The 17,454-nt window shown below is 47.9% G+C and overlaps 5 protein-coding genes and 1 non-coding gene across 6 annotated transcripts; 2 read left to right on the forward strand and 4 right to left on the reverse strand.

Annotated features, from left to right (window-relative positions):
- Nucleotides 1-2,054: 2,054 nt before the first annotated feature.
- Nucleotides 2,055-2,251, reverse strand: LOC123117964 (U2 spliceosomal RNA). The gene has a single exon (XR_006457592.1). It is a non-coding gene; the product is annotated as a U2 spliceosomal RNA (small nuclear RNA).
- Nucleotides 2,252-2,547: 296 nt separating this feature from the next.
- LOC123113664 (PITH domain-containing protein At3g04780) lies at nucleotides 2,548-5,698 on the forward strand. Its single transcript, XM_044534967.1, has 7 exons — nucleotides 2,548-2,856; nucleotides 3,057-3,180; nucleotides 4,299-4,347; nucleotides 4,450-4,510; nucleotides 4,624-4,670; nucleotides 4,755-4,832; nucleotides 5,438-5,698. Exons 1-7 carry the CDS (start codon nucleotides 2,680-2,682, stop codon nucleotides 5,484-5,486), a joined length of 585 nt encoding a protein of 194 aa, XP_044390902.1. The 5' UTR covers nucleotides 2,548-2,679; the 3' UTR covers nucleotides 5,487-5,698.
- Nucleotides 5,699-5,749: 51 nt separating this feature from the next.
- LOC123113663 (protein LIFEGUARD 2-like) lies at nucleotides 5,750-7,221 on the reverse strand. Its single transcript, XM_044534966.1, has 2 exons — nucleotides 6,509-7,221; nucleotides 5,750-6,426 (listed from the first exon to the last, which is right to left on the reverse strand). Exons 1-2 carry the CDS (start codon nucleotides 6,771-6,773, stop codon nucleotides 5,951-5,953), a joined length of 741 nt encoding a protein of 246 aa, XP_044390901.1. The 5' UTR covers nucleotides 6,774-7,221; the 3' UTR covers nucleotides 5,750-5,950.
- A 447-nt stretch (nucleotides 7,222-7,668) lies between these two features.
- Nucleotides 7,669-11,208, reverse strand: LOC123113666 (protein LIFEGUARD 2). Its single transcript, XM_044534969.1, has 4 exons — nucleotides 10,824-11,208; nucleotides 10,592-10,705; nucleotides 8,229-8,386; nucleotides 7,669-8,114 (listed from the first exon to the last, which is right to left on the reverse strand). Exons 1-4 carry the CDS (start codon nucleotides 11,077-11,079, stop codon nucleotides 7,908-7,910), a joined length of 735 nt encoding a protein of 244 aa, XP_044390904.1. The 5' UTR covers nucleotides 11,080-11,208; the 3' UTR covers nucleotides 7,669-7,907.
- Nucleotides 11,209-11,465: 257 nt separating this feature from the next.
- Nucleotides 11,466-14,697, forward strand: LOC123113665 (heat stress transcription factor A-2c; the record flags this gene model as incomplete). The annotated part of the gene is given in 2 exon segments (XM_044534968.1): nucleotides 11,466-12,232; nucleotides 14,294-14,697. Coding segments are annotated over 2 exon segments (713 nt in total), but the record flags the coding sequence as incomplete, so codon positions are not given.
- A 1,163-nt stretch (nucleotides 14,698-15,860) lies between these two features.
- On the reverse strand, nucleotides 15,861-17,256 carry LOC123113667 (sigma intracellular receptor 2). Its single transcript, XM_044534970.1, has 3 exons — nucleotides 16,779-17,256; nucleotides 16,134-16,392; nucleotides 15,861-16,028 (listed from the first exon to the last, which is right to left on the reverse strand). The coding sequence occupies exons 1-2, from the start codon at nucleotides 17,247-17,249 to the stop codon at nucleotides 16,228-16,230; spliced, it is 636 nt and encodes a 211-aa protein (XP_044390905.1). The 5' UTR covers nucleotides 17,250-17,256; the 3' UTR covers nucleotides 15,861-16,028; nucleotides 16,134-16,227.
- Nucleotides 17,257-17,454: the final 198 nt, after the last annotated feature.

Genomic DNA, 17,454 nt, shown 5'->3' on the forward strand with positions numbered 1-17,454 from the left:
CTCTTTGAATTGTTCTCTTCTACATAAAGAGTGTCCATGTCCATGGTCTTATAACTCAAGATAAATGCGACCCTTTGCATTTGCAACTAAGGACAATGATTATCGGGTCTGTTTCGAGAAGACCCTTTTTTTAAGGTAAATTGAAATCGTGACCTTTCAAAATTTGCTATGGTTCGGGGTCCTCCATTCTGAACAAGAGCTTCGGTCATTCTCACATGAAACTTATGATTCAGAAGAACTCATTTAGCAACATCTTGCAATTTTAGCTATCCATATAAGTTTTGCGTCGTGCATTCCAGCAAAACTATCAAGACACCACTCAAAATAGCTCATGAGATAGCGACACACAGACAGAAGGGAGATTTCAAAGTTAGAATTGGTTGGGGTGCAACTAGGATAGTGATGGATATCTCCTTCTCCGGTCTTGAGTTTCAAGCCGATGGTTGGAGTCGGTGGAAATGTGGATAACTTTCGTTATGATGGTTGTTTTTGGAAGCTTGAGTCAACTGCATAGCACATGAAGTACACTCGCCGAAAGTTGTTAAAAAGTCTTGCAAACGAGCGGGATGGGTTGGTTGGCATGGCTGGTATTAGTTTGACTTGGCTTGTGGGCACTAGAATTCTTTGTTGGGCGTCGTAAGGTGGTGTTGGGTGCTCTCTAATTGTGCTGAACTGTTCGTGCAGCTAGGGGTACTTAGGTAGTGATAGATTCCTCCTCCTCTGGTGTTGAGTTTCAAACCGATGGTTGGAGTTGTCGTAATCGGGGCTCCGCGGACCCAAACTAGGTTCGAACTCTGGGGCGTGTATGAAGGATCTCGCTTCACGACGTCTCACTGCTCGCCGCCCTCAAGGCCTAATCTCGTCGAGCACACGCAAGCAGGAAGAAGAAGTGGACACGATGGTTTACCCAGGTTCGGGCCACCTTGTGGTGTAAAACCCTACTCCTGCTTTGTGGTGGATTGGCCTCACAAGGATGCTGAGGGTGAAATAGTACAGTGGATGAGCTGTCTAGCGAGGGCTCGGAGGATGAGAATGAATCGATCACTCTCTACGGTGGAGGCTAACCTATATTTATACTAGGCCCGGTTCTCTTCCCTCATAAGTTAGGGGGGAAGGAATACCACAGTGGCCAATTTTGAAGGGGGCGAGAATACATCTTATCCTGGCGAAAGGTGGTCTTCGCCTGCAAAGTTTTTGGCCATGACGCAGTTGTCGGCTCAGTGATGACCTCTGTTCTGCCGAGCCCGTGATCTTGGTCTTGTTACATCAGAATGGTAACCTTTGGGGGATTCCTTGAAAACTCACGCTTGTCCTTACCTCCTTAGCATCAAAGAGGAAACTATCCTGGTCTGCGCCCGCTGGCGCCCACCTGACCTTGGTGGTCAATGCTCAGGTCATCGCGAGCCTGACGAGGTGGGGTACCTGCATAGAGATCTCCGCTCCTCGGAGGCAGGAGGGCTGCTCCCCGAGAGGTCTTGATATCGTTCGCCTCGCGAGGGCCTTGCTTGTAGAGTCGTCGATGAAGTCATGTGCTGGGCCGCGGGCAGGCAGGTCTAGGTACCCTCGATCCTAGAACACCGACAGAAGTAGATGGCATCGCATCTAGTTGTTGACTATGAACATCTTTTGTTGTTGCTGAGAATCACTATGAACAAAATTACGAACAGAGACAACTTGAACAAAGTACGAATGAGCCGCTTGACTGTGACTCGTGTAAGGAACTAACTGAATCAGTACGCAATTTGTTCTCGAGTAATTTTGGAACGGCTTAACTGTTTTTGCCGTGAAGAACTGGTGTTTGAAAAAAAAACATTTGGATCAGTGTACTGGGACACAGGAGAAACAAAGAAATTCAAGTACATTCACTCCTCATCCTGTTGCTGCTCCTATTTTTCAAGCACATGGTGCGGTGCAGAAAGAGATGCTGCCGTGGAGGGAGTCTGAACCTGAACATTGGACTAAAGGAGAGCCAGGTTTTCTTCGGTTCCGATTTTAGACAGCTCCAGAACGAACAGTCCACTAATTTAAACAAACAAACCTTGTATTTGAATTGGTTGGGGTGCGCCAGGCCCGGGTAGCAGTGCAACGCCCGGGCGACACACGAGGGCCCCAGTAGCAAGCCACTGTTGTGGACCCTCCTCCACAAAAAATAAATTTAATATCGTTGTAAGCACATGGCCCACATATCAGATATTAAACTGATAAGAACAGATACTACACTTGATCTTAGCCAAAAGGCCGAGAAAGGTATGAGTTGCAACCCACGCCACCCCCTCCCTCTTATAGCCTCGCCGAGCCTCTCGCCCTCCCTCGCCAGGCGATGTGGGACTAAACGAAACCACCAGCCTCCGCTCCCCGCACGCACCAGGGCAGCCAGCAGGTTCGACGGTATGTGCTAGCCGCGTGGGCTCTGATTTCCGCCGGCCTGATGGGCTTCGACTCGAACGGGCCCGACTGCGCGACGGACGGGGAGCCCAGGCCCAGGCCGGGAGGGAAAGTGGGAGAGGAAAAGAAAAGGCATCGGGTGCTACCCGACCGCAGCTCGCACGCAACGCAACCCAAGTCGTCATCGCACGAGACGAGACGAGTCGAGGTCCAAGTCGCCCGAGCGCAAGCCCGCCGTCTCTCTCGCGTCCGCCCCTGCTAGCCCGGCCTTCCAGAAGCTTCCGGGAGCCATCCATGGCCACCGCGCCCGCGCCGACCGCAGCCGCCACCGCGCCCGCCGCCGCCGCCGCGCCCGCCCCGTCCGCGTCGGTGCCGCGCGGTCAGGTGGATCTGGTCGACTTCATCGACTGGACCGGCGTCGAGTGCCTCAACCAGGACCCCGCGCACGGCATCGCCAACGCCCTCAAGCAGGTACCGCGTCAACTCCCGCGGCCAGACGCTTCCCCGGCGCCGATCCGGCGGCGGCCCGTTCGATTTTCGCCGGGGGAACTCCCCCCTAGGGTTTCGTAGATTAGCGCCGTGCCACGGCCGTGTATGTGTGCTGTGTTAACCCTCCTGCGGATTCTAGTCTAGAGCCGATTGCGTTTCTCATGAGTGGTGCTTTTCAACAGGGCTACAGGGAGGATGAGGGGCTGCACCTCGCCAGCGACTCGGACGAGCAGCTGCTGATCTACATCCCCTTCATGCAGGTCATCAAGCTGCATTCCGCGCTCTTCAAAGGCCCCGAGGAAGAAGGTGAGATTTGTAACTCAACGTCACTGCACAAATGCTAGTTGCTGCATACATTGATTACTTAGAGTTAAAGCCTCTTCTTCTGAGGTCAAGGAGGACTTGTTTCTGTTCGAACCAGGGGGCTCGATTTAGTCTGTTGTGAATGCTAATAGACGGTTGCACACAAGTTAAGTTTTGTAAATGTATGATAAGTAAGTTCTTTAGACCTCATGTGTGCCTGACCCATAATTCAAAAAGGCGCTGGGCGCTAATTATGTGTTTAGGGACCTACTTGTGTCTAGTTCGCCACTCCGTATGCGCACCCAAATGAAAAAGGCGCTAAGCGTAGGGGTGCCTTGCACTTTTCCAAGCGCGCAAGACCAAAGCGCTGCGTCACTCCGGCCGGCTCTTTGCACCCAGACGCGATTTTTTGAACTTTGGTCTGACCTATCGTCTAGTGTTTAATGCTAAATAGAAGATATTGTTATTTATGGTGTTTGCATTAAAGCAGTGCAGAGTCTGGGGCTCCTTCCATTTTGGGGAAAAACATGGCATGATCTAGTGGCCTAGGACGCTTTGATTTGCCTCTTCTTCTTCGTTTATAAATAAAATTGACAATTTACAGCTAATATCTGTAGTTATTGATACACTAGTTGGCTAGGGCACTCTTTTCTGATGTCAGGTCTGCAAATGCTAGTAGAGGGTACAATTATTTCTGTAAATTTATGGTCAGATGTTAGTTGTTGGGACCTATGTGGTGACCATCTGACCTATCGTCTAGTGTTCCATGGTACATAAAAAAGATGGTTGCTTATCGGAACACTTTGGCACATGGGAGCATATGCTCCTGCCATTGAAAAATATATTTCTTCTCTTTCAACATATTTAGTTTTGTTTAATGCTGAAAAGCTCAAGAGTTCTTCTCTTTCAACGCTTTACAACAATATATAGCTTGATATGGGCATGCTAGGCTGCATGCTGCTGTTCTCTTACCACTTTTTTGTGTTCATGCTTCTTTTTCTCTACCTTGGAGTGACGTATTTAGTTTGTAAGTAGTAGCCCCTTTCTTAAACCACTTCAGTATTTCTCTTGGGTGTGTTGATGCTTTCTCAAATAGTTAATGCAATCTTCTTTGAACACAGGCCCAAAGACAGTTAAACTCTTCTCCAACAGAGAGCATATGGGTTTCAGGTATACTTCCTTTTAGTTTCACTGAAGCTCATTGATACCGACTTCTGAAAACGTTTTGGGTTTTCCCTTATGCCTGACATAAATTTCTGTATTGATTGGCAGCAACGTCAATGACTTCCCTCCAAGTGATAGTGTTGACCTGTCATCCAGCCATTTACTGGAAGTATGTTGTTATCCTAAAATCTAAGTTTGTTTTTGATATTCTTTTCTTTGATGCCCATGTCTTAGCTTATGCATTACCTCAAATTGATGAGCCTTGGCTATTCTTTTCTGCAGAGTAAGCCTGTCACGCTAAAGTATGTGAAGTTCCAGAATGTTCGCAGGTATGTGCATCTCTCTCTAGCAGGTGGGTAACAGGCATTTTGTACTGTTATCTGATTCTTATAACCCCTTTTTTGCCACCCCAGCCTGACTATGTTTATCGAAGACAATCAAAGCGGAGCTGACATCACAAAAATTCAGAAGATCGCGCTTTATGGAACCACGTAAGTTCTGTTAGCACCTAGTATTTCATAATTTGCACTGGATGTCTGGATGCACATATTATATTGTCCTTTTAGCTGGACTGCTCAGATTGTGGGAGATCTGTGATTAGTTGTGCCATCAGGCATCAGTATCATTAGTTCCTGAAGCTGCACAATATCCCAGGAGTATTTGTGTTGTACTCCCTCCGTTCCGAAATATAAGTCTTTCTAGAGATTCCACTACGGATTACATACGGAGCAAAATGAGTGAATCTACACTCTGAAGTACGTCTATATACATCCGTATGTAGTCCGCATTGAAATCTCTAAAAAGACTTATATTTAGGAACGGAGGGAGTATATTCTTAGTAACAGCTTATTTTGGAAAGAAAAGATAATTGTAGGGTGAAAGCCATTATTTTAGCAAATCAGAACTGAATTTGCAAGTCATTACTGTATCGAGGCAATGGCTAAGTTTAAGCTCTTATTTCCCTTATCGTAGATTAAAAAAAATCACTTCATAGATACTGCAGACTGATTTTTACCCCCCATATACACATTTGATGAAAATCAGTCATTACTTGTGATTCATCTCCTGAACACTTGATTTAAATTTTTTTTGCCAGTGTGGACACAACAAATATGAAGGACCTGAAGAAGATAGAAGAACATTAAGCAGACCCATCTAAGATAGTGTGTTTCAGTGGGTGTAAACATTTAACTGTGGTGGTTGATGCTGGCAACTTTGTGCCCCTATTTTACACATGAGGTATTTAAGAGCCCAGTTAGCCTCCTGTAGGCTGCAATTTCTGCGTGTGGGCTTGTTTGACAAACGAAACAAATGTTCCTTGCTGAGAAAATTCATATCCATATCCCTTTTCCCTCGAGAGTTTGGTGTTGATGATGCTTGGCTTGGCTTGTCGATGATCATTCCAGACTGTCGCAACGAATAATGATTTCATTGGCAATACTACATTTCTGTTAATATCCAATCACAGTGACTCATGTTGAGAGCACGTAATAACTTTCCATCCATGGTAATCTACATACGGCATCTAGTTTAGCATACATACATGTGCCAGGCAGGCAGAGGCGAATGAATCATCATGTTAGGTTTGGCTGGTTTGCTCTGATCAAGATCAGTCGGCGGCATCGAGGGCCATGAGGATGGCCCTGAAGAGGTTGATGATGTCGAGGTAGAGGGTGATGGAGGCGGCGACGTACTCGTCGTAGGTGTAGCGCTTGATGAGGTTGTCGGTGTCGTAGATGATGAAGGCGGAGAAGATGAGCGCGGCGATGCAGCCGTAGACGAGCACGGCCGTCTTGCCCATGGGGAAGAGGATGATGACGATGGCGTAGAGCATGAGGATGACGCAGGCGGCGAAGAGGAAGGGCCCCAGGAACTCGAAGTCGTGGCCGCGCCTGGCCGCCCAGAAGGTGTAGGCGGTGAGCGAGACCACGACGACGAGCGTCATCCCCGCCGCCTCGAAGATGATGGGCCCGCGCTTGGTGAGGCACCCCAGCCCCACCGACAGGCTGACGCACACGGTGAAGATGCCCAGGAACACCAGGTTCACCGGGTGCTTCTGCCGGAAGTAGACCATGGGCAGCATCACTGCGCTCATTACCAACGGCGTCCGTCAGCAACCGCATGCATGGAGAATGAAAGCGAAGCAGAGATAGGGTTGGGTACCGACCGAGGAGGGGGGAGATGAGGATGAGGATGAAGGCGACGAGGGCGGCGGGGGTGCGGGAGAGGAAGAAGTTGCGGACGCAGTCGGTGAGGTTCATGGCGGCGGCGACGGCCACGGTGACGAGCATCTGGATGGAGACGATGACGTACACCTTGCGGATGAAGGCCCAGCGCAGCTCCGGGCTCTCGATCATGTACCCGTCGGGCGGGTAGCACGCCTCCACGTCGTGGTGGTGGTGGTGGTGGTGGTGGTGATCGTGCTTCCCCATGGCCGCGGCTACCTTCGATCGGCGCCTGCTTTTCCTTGCCAGCAGGTAGAGGACTACGGACGACGGACGGGCGGGTCGACGATGGTGTCCGGGCCAAGGAATGGTGTCTCAATAGCTTCCGCCAGCCATGGACGTCAAGTCATTTAGAGGTCATGGCTGGAGGCATCTATTCTGGGCGCGGTCGCTTCAAAACCTGTTTCCCCGTGCCTCTTTCTTCACCGTCCAAATAATTTCATCACGTTGTCGATAATAACGGAATGCACAGCTAGAACCGACGGGGATTATACGTATTTTTATGACAATTTGGCTTCTTCTTTTCTCGAGAGCATGCAAACTGCGTGCCATATAGCTTTATAGAAGGCACGGAATCCAAGAATTCCAGCAAGCTCTCACCACATGCCTCCAGCTCGAACGCACACAATACAACTCTTAAGTGCTTTGTCCTAAACTGACCAACAAAATCGTGTCCCGACCGATGCCAGTCACCTCTAAAGAGCACGACAACTCTAAATGAACTCTCCTTGCCGACACACCAACCAGCCTTGGATCGCCTGGATCCGTTGTGTGCAGTCCGTTGGCATGGTGCGGTTGTCTGGCAGTGGCCGTGCAGGCGGCAGAGTAGAAGCAAGTGGCACGGCGTTGTGGCTTTCGGAGCCCCGTTGCGGTGGTTGTGGTGGTGCCGGCATCAACACGAGTACAGTAGTACGCCATATGAAATTCGAGCGGAGCCGTGGCTTTGGTCTCACAAGGTTCGTTTCCATGGTGCGCGCACCGTTACCTTCTTGAAGACACTCGAGTAGAGGACATATCACAAGATCAAAACACCCAGGATTTTGCATTCGTGCCAATATGCAACATTCAGCGGAATTAAAATGGAACATTTCGTAGCAGGGAATTAAATTCACGTGCCTTGCAATCACAAAGCACCAGTGAGTATATTTTCATCGTGCAGCTTGGTTCAATCACACATTGCATACTCCAGGAAGCTAGGAAACAAGACATGTGATGGAGTCTAGGACGGCAGAATTTACTGATAACGATTGTACATGCCTACAGGTATCTGCGGGCATTCATGAATTTTCTGATATGCACAAGCTAGTGGACTTAAATCATGCGATGTTGGGCAAGGTGCGCTCAGCTATCAGCTGCCCGCAGAATTTGCATCAGATTCAGGAACAGGTTGATGATGTCGAGGTAGAGGGACACGGCAGCCCAGATGTACTCGTCATACGTGTGGCGCTTGATGATGTTGTCCGTGTCGAAGATGATGTAGCCACAGAAGATGATCGACGCCACGGCCCCATATATCATGGTGGAGATCTTGCCCAGTGGGAAAAAGATCTGCCAGCACAAGTGTGGTGAGTATATCACATGCACGAAACAATGTGATCGAAAGTAGTTTTGCAGTATCCATCTGAAGGAATATAGAAGGGACATAAGGTGCAGCTGCCCAACCTGGATAAGTGAGAACACCAGCAGCACCATAAGAGCTCCAAACAGGAACGGGCCCAGGAAGTTGAAATCATGGCCTCTCTTTGCAGCCCAGAAAGTGTAGGCAGTCAAGCTGATCACCACCACTGCTGTCAGAATTGCAGCTTCCAAGATGATTTTTCCTGTGCACACACAATAGTATAATTAATTCACAGTAGAGGCCCTGCCCTATGTTGAGTTGATGTGCACAACTCCTGTGGAGAGTATGACAACTGACGACATAGATGAAGTGAAGACAGAAGAACATGCATCATCATAGCTGAAAGAATTTGTTATTTTTAGTCCAAACTTCACCGATGTAATTCAGATATCCCAACAATCAAAAGATCTTTCACAAGAAAGGAGTAATGCCAAAGCCCTCATTCTCAACAAGAATCAGTGATGTCTCAGCATCAAATCCAAAAGAGGTAACTAACACAACATCCAAACATGCAGTGATACCTTAAGTGCTTAGTGGAAATGTCCAACAAAAACACTCAAAACCAGAGAGTTAACAATTCCTGAACTAAATAAGAATTGAGCTCTGACTCTCTGAGACACCCCAACAGAGCAGTTCTAGACCCCTTGAGAAAACGCTCAATAAGGTCGTGCCATTCACTAAATATTTAGGGTACACACAATATATAGACCTAAAGTGGTTGCACTATCAAAGGTTGATACTGACGGTAGGAACTTTATAACACGCACATTAAGAAATATTATGGCAAAACGCACACACTGGGTCACATTCTAGCTCTTCAAAAGGTAAATGGAATGGCGCCTTTGGTTCAAAAACTAAAACTGCAACATGGTTAAATGTAGGGGAAGAAAAAGGACAAGGGTTCGACTGCTAAACAAACAAGGCAACTTCGTTTCGACAAGGGAACAACAGGAAAAGAAGGATCGATCCGACTCTACAGAATTGGTGATATGATAAATGCTTTTGTATTGGATGAGTGCATTATAGATTTTCTGATACCTCAAAACCTTGCCCCAAGTGGTAGCACAAAGTCACAAAAGACTTGGAATTATCACAACAAAATCAAAGGAACTAGAATGACATTTGCTAATAAGAATTGATGCATTGTGTAGCTCTGGAACACGCCATTCAGATTCTAGAACCCCCAAAGAAAACATTCAACAAGGCGGTGCCATTCACTGGAAATTTAGTGTACATCTGATGATATAGACCTCAGGTGGTTGTATTATGAAAGTAAATATCGATAGTAGGACTTTCTTTACATGCACATTAAAAAATATGAAGGCAGAAACCACACAAAGGAGAACTCTCTAGCACTTTGAAAATGTTAATAGAGTCGCCCCCAAAACTGGAACAGGGATAAGTCATAAATGTATGAATGGGAATAAAAAAGGCAAGGGGTTCCACTTCTAAACAAACAAGGCAACCTTTCGAGTCAACAAGAAGGAAACTGAACAAGTATCAACTCGTACTAACATTTGGAATTATCAGAATATAATGGGAAGGAGGAACTAGAACGGCATTTGCAAAACTTTGCTCACTGATCTGAAGTATAGTACAAACAAGATTAGCATAGTAATACATCGGGAACCTATATATATGTAAAAACCATGGACCCAGAGAAAACTCAAACTTGCTGCCAGTACAAACAATAGGATCATCAAACTTGCTGCCAGTACAAACAATAGGATCATGTAATCAACAGATGGATCAGGAATCACTGCATTCAATTATTGCCTGTAGTACCAAAGAGGCACATGCACAGAGTCATAGACATACTTCTGCTTTGCATCCTAAGTAGGAAAGCAAAATTTATTATATAAAAATGTGTTGTACTTATGAAAACACCATCAGCATGAGCTATTTCTTGTGTGGACAACAAAAGAACAGATTCTCAATGTTAGGAGTAGTCTGCATCAACTAGTAATCTATTATCATGCAAAACTGTTGCGGATACTCAAACAAGACCAAATGAAAACTCCATCTAGCAATCATTCGAGGACATGAGCAAGAAATCAGAGGCTAATGCAAGGGACAAACAAAACCATGGCGTGGCATTAGTGCTCAATCATAATCATAGCCTAACACAACTGATCCGAATGCTCACCAAGTCAAACTACAAAAATCAAGTAGCACACGCATAACGAACAATGATTTTACTTCAGGAACAATGATTCTAGCGAATGATGCAAGAGAGAAAAGCGATCCATCCGTCACAATTAACACAAACAACTACTACTTCATCACAAGTTAACATGCCCAATCAATTATAGAACAACCTATGGTTAATTTCAATCACAGATGAATAACAAACAAGCAATGATTTGAGAAGTAACAGAGGACTGAGGGGGTGATCTATTGTTATTACCGCTGGTGAAGGCGCACGTCATGCCGACGGCGAAGCTGATGGAGACGGTGAAGACGCCGAGCAGGATGAGGTTGACGGGGTGCTTCTGGTGGTAGTAGCGCAGGGGGCAGAGCACTGCGGAGCGCGAACGGAGCAAGCAATTCCATCAGTCAGTCAACGCGCGAACCCGAATTCAGAGAGGGGCCGGGGCCGGGGGCAAGCCGGGGAGGCTCGACAATAATAATTACTGTACCGATGAGGGGCAGGACGAGGAGGAAGATGTAGAGGCCCAGGCCAGCGTTGGAGGAGACGAAGAACTCGGAGACGGCGGGGACCTTGACGACGAACCCCGCGACGGCGGCGGTCATGGCGAGCTGGACCGAGAGGATGACGTAGATCTTGCGGATGAAGGCCCAGCGCAGCTCCACGTCCTCCGTCATCCCCGGGTAGAGCGCCGCCGAGCCGCCCGCCTCGAGGTCGAGGTCCGGCGCCTTCCGGTACCCGAACATCGCGCCTCGCTAGGGTTTCGGCCGGGGGTCGTCGGGGACGGGGGGAAGAGGAAAAGGAAGCAGATGGAGTTGGGCACGCTTCGTAATCGTCTCTCCTCTCGTGGGGCGGATGGGGAGTAGAAGAAGACCCAACTGCCGGGTCGGGTCGGGCGGGTCGGTTCGTGCCTTGGCCTCGAAGGCTCGTACGGGACGGGGTGGGGTGGGGACGCACGCGACTGACGACTTTCGCCAAGACCGGCCCCGGCCCGGCCCGGTTATCTGTGGCCTATGTTGGCCCACCAGGGCCCGACCCGGCCCGGCCCATCTCCCTCCCCGGTGACGCACGCGTCGCGTCCCTGATCTTCTCTGATCGGAGAGGATGATCCCCACGCCACACATGGCCGCACCGCATATTCGCACGCGCACCGCTTCCAGAACCTTCCATCCCCAAAGCGGCCACTGCTACGGCTACTCCCCAGTCCCCACCCCGCCCCGCCACCTACCTACCAGGCTACCACCCTCCCTCCTCCGCCGCCGCTGCCTTCCTGCGCGGCGCACCCATCGCCCTCGCCGGTCAGATTCCGTCCGCGGCGCGCGGAGATCTCGCCGGGGTCACGGTGATCACGCCCGCGACGTGTCTCTCCGCGTCTCTCTTCCCTGCTTCAATCCGCCTCCCCCAGCGCTGCTGCTGCTAGCTGCTAGCTGCTAGGCGTGCCTCGTCACGGGACCAGGCCGCCCATTCCCCCCCGCCCTTTTGTCACGCGCAAGCCGTGCCCACTTGCGCCAGCCACATCAAGGCTTGCACGGGCGAAAAACCCCTGTCACAAGGCGCGGTCCTCGATCGGCGGTGGGCTCTGCCGCTGCCATGAGCCACCGGATGATGATGAGTCCGGTGAAGGTGGAGGGCCGCCGCTGCCCCGACCCCGACCCGGCGGCGGCCGCAGGCGGAGGGGCGCCGAGGCCGATGGACGGGCTGGGCGACGCCGGGCCCACGCCGTTCCTCGCCAAGACCTACGACATGGTCGACGACCCCGCCACCGACGCCGTCGTCTCCTGGACCGCCACCAGCAACAGCTTCGTCGTCTGGGACCCGCACCTCTTCGCCACCCTGCTGCTGCCGAGGTACTTCAAGCACAGCAACTTCTCCAGCTTCGTCCGGCAGCTCAACACCTATGTAAGTACTGCCACCCCTCCCCTTGCTGCTTTGCTTTGGGCCCTTTGTACCTAAATTGATTGGTTGAATGATGCCAATTGCTAGTAAACCACAAGGGTTAGGAATGAGTGGAGCTTGGGATTACTCAAAGTACTGGAGCATTTATTTGCTCACCCTGGGATTACTGAAATTTTTATATATCTAATTTCGCCTCATGTTCACAGTCCTGGCCTCTGATGCCACCGCTTGTTGGCTCTAGTTTACAAGGAGTGGCAGGGGAACAGCTATAGATTTATAGATCAAGCTAATTAGGGGGTGATTGGCAGCCCTAATGGTTTGGGGGGTAACAGTGGCAATGCGCCTAGGGGGACTTTGGGGGCGAACAGGAGGTCCAATGCGAATGCAGTCTAATAGTTCAAATTCTAGCTACCATTAACAACAAAGTACTCATATAGACACATGCTCTGCTCCTGCTCCCTATAAACCTCCATCTTTATGGATGTTGTTTTAACTTCACTCAAGTTATCCTGCAAGATATCACATACATCTTCACCTATGTACCTAAGAAGAAATAACCAATAGGATGATAGCCGATACTTCGTAGTTTGTGTGATGTTTTCGTTTTATGCAACAATCCATAAAAATCCTCAAAATTATGGCAACCACAATTATTTTCAAACCTGCAGAGTCAGTTGATATCAACTTGAAATGTACAAGCATATGATAACCTCACAGCCAGCTGGTAGTTCGTGTGTGCTGTTTTTCAGTTTAGGCAGCGGTTATAAAAATCCTCAAATTAACCAAAGTTGCAAGTGCTTGAGTCAAATCCCAAGCCTACAGAATTAGTTGAGTGCAATTTGGAATTTACAAGCACATGATAAAATTGAAAATAGGCGAAAAGCCTAAAATAGTTGTATTGTGAAATTGAAGACGGACAAAATTGAAAGCCTTGATATTTTGGCCAAAAGATCTGATCAGAAAGAGTAAAAGAGGAAGTTTGTTATGCTAGTGTCTGTGTTGCCCGTAGTAGCATTTGATAGTTTGGCCAAGAGATCAGAAAGAGTAAAAGAGGAAGTTTGGTATACTAGTATCTGTGCTGCCTGTGGTAGCATTGCCGATAGTGTGGGACTCTGGGTTATTCTTTTATCATTATTCTCTTATCCTAGAAACTTGCGGGTGTTGGAAGACCAGATTTTACAGGATGATTGTTGCATTTCCAGGAGATTCCAGGAGAACCTTCAGATTTTACGAGATTTGGGCTATGAGTTAATCTGTGGGTAGTAGTTTTATTGACCTTATAAGTCTTTGAGAGCATGTGTGCAGTCGCCAGCTGAATGCTTCATGATGATGTTAGCTCCGAGTAGGTGTAACACATTCTAGTTACGCTATCACGTGATCTTTTCAGTAAAATCTTCCAGTTGGTACTTCCTTTGTTTGCCTTGAGTAAAATCTTCCAGTTGATACTTCATTTGTTTGCCTTGAGTAAAATCTTCCAGTTGATACTTCATTTGTTTGCCTTGAGTAAAATCTTCCAGTTGATACTTCATTTGTTTGTCTTGAGTAAAATCTTCCAGTTGATACTTCATTTGTTTGCCTTGAGTAAAATCTTCCAATTGATACTTCATTTTGCCTTGAGTAAGCTTCCAGTTCATACAATACTAAAGGATGAAGATGAAGAGCAAAGTTGACAAATAAAGTGAAGAACTGAAATCAGCAAATGTAAAATGTATGAAGTGAGTAAAATCTTCCTATTGATACTTCATCTTGCCTTGAGTAAGCTTCCAGTTCATACAATATTAAAGGATGAAGATGAAGAGGAAAGTTGACAAATAAAGTGAAGAACTGAAACCAGCAAACTGAAAAATGTATCATGAGAACTGAAACTTGTCATAAAGAGGTAAATTAGATATTCTTACAGGCTCATCTTCCCCACTCTCTCTCTCTCTCTCTCTCTCTCTCTCTCTCTCTCTTTGCCACTGTTGTTTATCTAAATTCTGAATGGTTAATTTACTGTTGGATAAACCTTCTTTTTGCCTTATTTAATTATCCGATTTCTGACATGGTTGTTATTGCCTTTGGCAGGGCTTCAGAAAGGTGGATCCTGACAGGTGGGAATTTGCAAATGAGGGATTCTTGCGAGGGCAGAGGCACCTCCTCAGAAATATTAAGCGCCGGAAACCTACACATGGGTCTCAGAATCAGCAATCTCTTGGCTCTTACCTTGAGGTGGGGAACTTTGGACATGACGTGGAGATAGATCATTTGAAAAGGGACAAGCAGCTCTTGATGGCTGAAGTGGTGAAGCTCAGACAGGAGCAACAGAACACAAGGTCAGATCTGCAAGCCATGGAAAAGAGGCTGCAAGGAACCGAGCAGAAGCAACAGCAGATGATGTCATTCTTGGCGCGAGTCATGCAGAATCCCATGTTCATACGCCAGCTGATCTCCCAGAGTGAGATGAGGAAGGAGCTTGAAGATGCCATCTCAAATAAAAGACGGCGCCGCATCGACCAAGGACCTGAAGCTGTCGATGGCATGGGCACTGGCTCTACCCTGGAACAAGGGTCACAGGTAATGTTTGAGAAGCAGGAGCCAGTGGACTCGCTCGTGAACGGTGTCATATCCGATCTTGAAAGCTCGTCCGTCGACACAAAGGGAGCTGAGGTGCAGCAGAGTGTCGCTTCCAGCCGTTCGGAGCAACTGAGAGGCAGGCCCAGTGGAGAGCTAAATGATGATTTCTGGGAGGACCTGCTGCATGAAGGGGGGCTCGGCGAGGAGGCCAGCAACCTTGTGGTTCCAGATGACATGAACTTGTTGGCTCAGAAGATGGACTAGCTCCACTTGAAGAACACAAAGTCTGGACAGTAATCCATCGCCGAGCAGCCCCGAGAATCCTTACCAGCAAGCCTGTTGTTATATATGTGTATATATATGTCCATGTCGGCCATGATCAGTCAGTCGAGTAGATCACTGCCGCCTTTGGTGATGATGCTACCATATTATCTTGGTGTCGGTCTTATTTTCGTCATTGCCGTGTTTAGTTCAGCTTTCGGGAGGATTCTATTTGGTATCAGTTATTTCTGCTAGCTACTGTCGGTCTAACGAACTGCAGTGTTTCTGCTAGCTCGTGTGTATTGGCATTGTCAGTATCAGTATGAGAAATAAATAGAAGAGTACCCAGTATATAGCACGTATATCTGCAGTGACTGTATCTGGATGATATCGATGTACAGTATCCTGTTGTGTCTATGTATAATGTACCCCTTATTACCATGTATTTTAGGCAACTGTACTTGTTTGCTTACTTTCGGAGGCTTTGTGCTGTATCATGTGTTCCCCACTAAGGAATTCGTACCTAAATTTCCTCACATTACGAATGTTCATCATAAGTTTATTACAACATTAATTCCTACCTTGTATAGGTTCATAACAGCAATGACACAAATTTACTCGTGTAAGTTCAAATTTATTTGCTCGACAACAAGAGACTTGTTTTCATAAACCAAGCTGTAAGATAGACAACTTCACAAACCTAGCAGCTTATATATTAGCTAGTGTATGGCTAATGAAGAGTTGATATATGTCTTCGTTGTTGTTTATCTTCTGATATAGAAAAGCCAAATATTGCTTGAAATCCCACAGCAAGTCGCCAGGTATATATTGCTATAAATAAAATAAATAATTATGGCAAACCAGATGCTCTCTTGAACATGATCTATCATAGAAGTAGAACAGATGCAGTACAATCTTTTTCAAATTGTGAACAAAATTTAACAATGGCAGTATGGACATTCCATTTCCACTGGGTGTTGAATGATACTCCCTCCGTTCGAAATTACTTGTCGTAGAGATGGATGTATCTAGACGTATTTTAGTTCTAGTTACATCTATTTTCGAGACAAGTAATCCCGAACGGAGGGAGTAGGTTGGACGGTACAGCCTCAGAAGAAAGCATCTTACACCTAGTGAAACTTGAATGTTTTATCGATGAAAAATGTCAGAAATGCAAATCAAATCTAGACCCTCTTCTTCCGAGCAGAAGATGCCGGCGACGCCGGCGCCGAGCATGAGCAGAGACCGCGCAGGATGGCAATGACAGCAAACACGGCGTATGGAACATACATCTGAAGCAGCTTCGTCGTTGCCTTCCCTGAGCCCAGCATCTCGCCAAATATTGCCGACTGAAACAATTGCAATCACTATTAGGAGCGAAGCCAAGATAATCACCATAGTGATATGGTAGTGATTGACTGAATCTGGCGACACTGAAAATTTAGAGATGCTGATCTATTCAATTGCCAAGTAAGAAAGCTTAAACGGCCATGCATCGGATCAGATCATTCATTCACATGAAATAGGCAGATCCAGATTATTGTCTCTAACTTGTCATGAACATACATCTAGAAATGCTCTGCTGAGACGCGGAGTGATTGGGTTACTGTGGAGTTGACCTCTGATTTTGCAGATCCGAAGGATAGGCGGCACATTTATAAATCGCAGACCGACATGCTCTCGATAAATCGTGGACGGGGAATAGAGCGGGGAGGGGGCGAGGGATGGGGGTTACCAGGGAGGTGAGGGTGGTGACGCCGACCATGAGGGAGGTGGTGGCGGCCCATCGGCGGCGGGCGAGGACGCCGTAGACGGTGGCGACGGAGAGCGGCCAGAGGAAGGCGAGCTCGAGGCACAAGAGGCCGCGGAAGAAGGGCGGCGGGTGGGCCATGAGGTAGTCGTCGAACTCGGCGGCGTACCAGCGCTTGAGGTCCCGCAGCTGCGCCGGGTAGGCGTCGTGCGAGAGGACGGCCTGCGCGTCGATGAGCGGGACCCCCACCGCGATGGTGAGGGAGAAGAGGACGACCACCGCGTCCGCCACCGCCGAGACGACGCCCATCGCTTCTGCCGTGCGTGCCTGGTCGTGCTCGTGGGTGCGTGATGTACTTGGCTGGGATCTGATGAAATGGCTTTGTTTTTGTCTCGCCTGCAGGGTTATTTCACGAACCTGGGCAGGAACACACCAAAGGTGGGAGAAGAAGAGCATGTGAAAGCCAGAGAGTTTATTCTCAATACGCCCTCTCATAAGTTCATCTCTAACCGATCCCTTAAAAACCTCTAACGAAGTACACCCTCTGTCCCAGAATATAGGAACGTTTTTGACACTATGCTAGTGTTAAAAATGTTTTTACATTTTAGGACGGAGGGAGTATATATGAGGATTTCTACGGGGGATTTACAGGCTGCTTAGC

Source organism: Triticum aestivum, chromosome 5B, assembly GCF_018294505.1.
Source record: "Triticum aestivum cultivar Chinese Spring chromosome 5B, IWGSC CS RefSeq v2.1, whole genome shotgun sequence".
Taxonomy (NCBI): Eukaryota; Viridiplantae; Streptophyta; class Magnoliopsida; order Poales; family Poaceae; genus Triticum; species Triticum aestivum.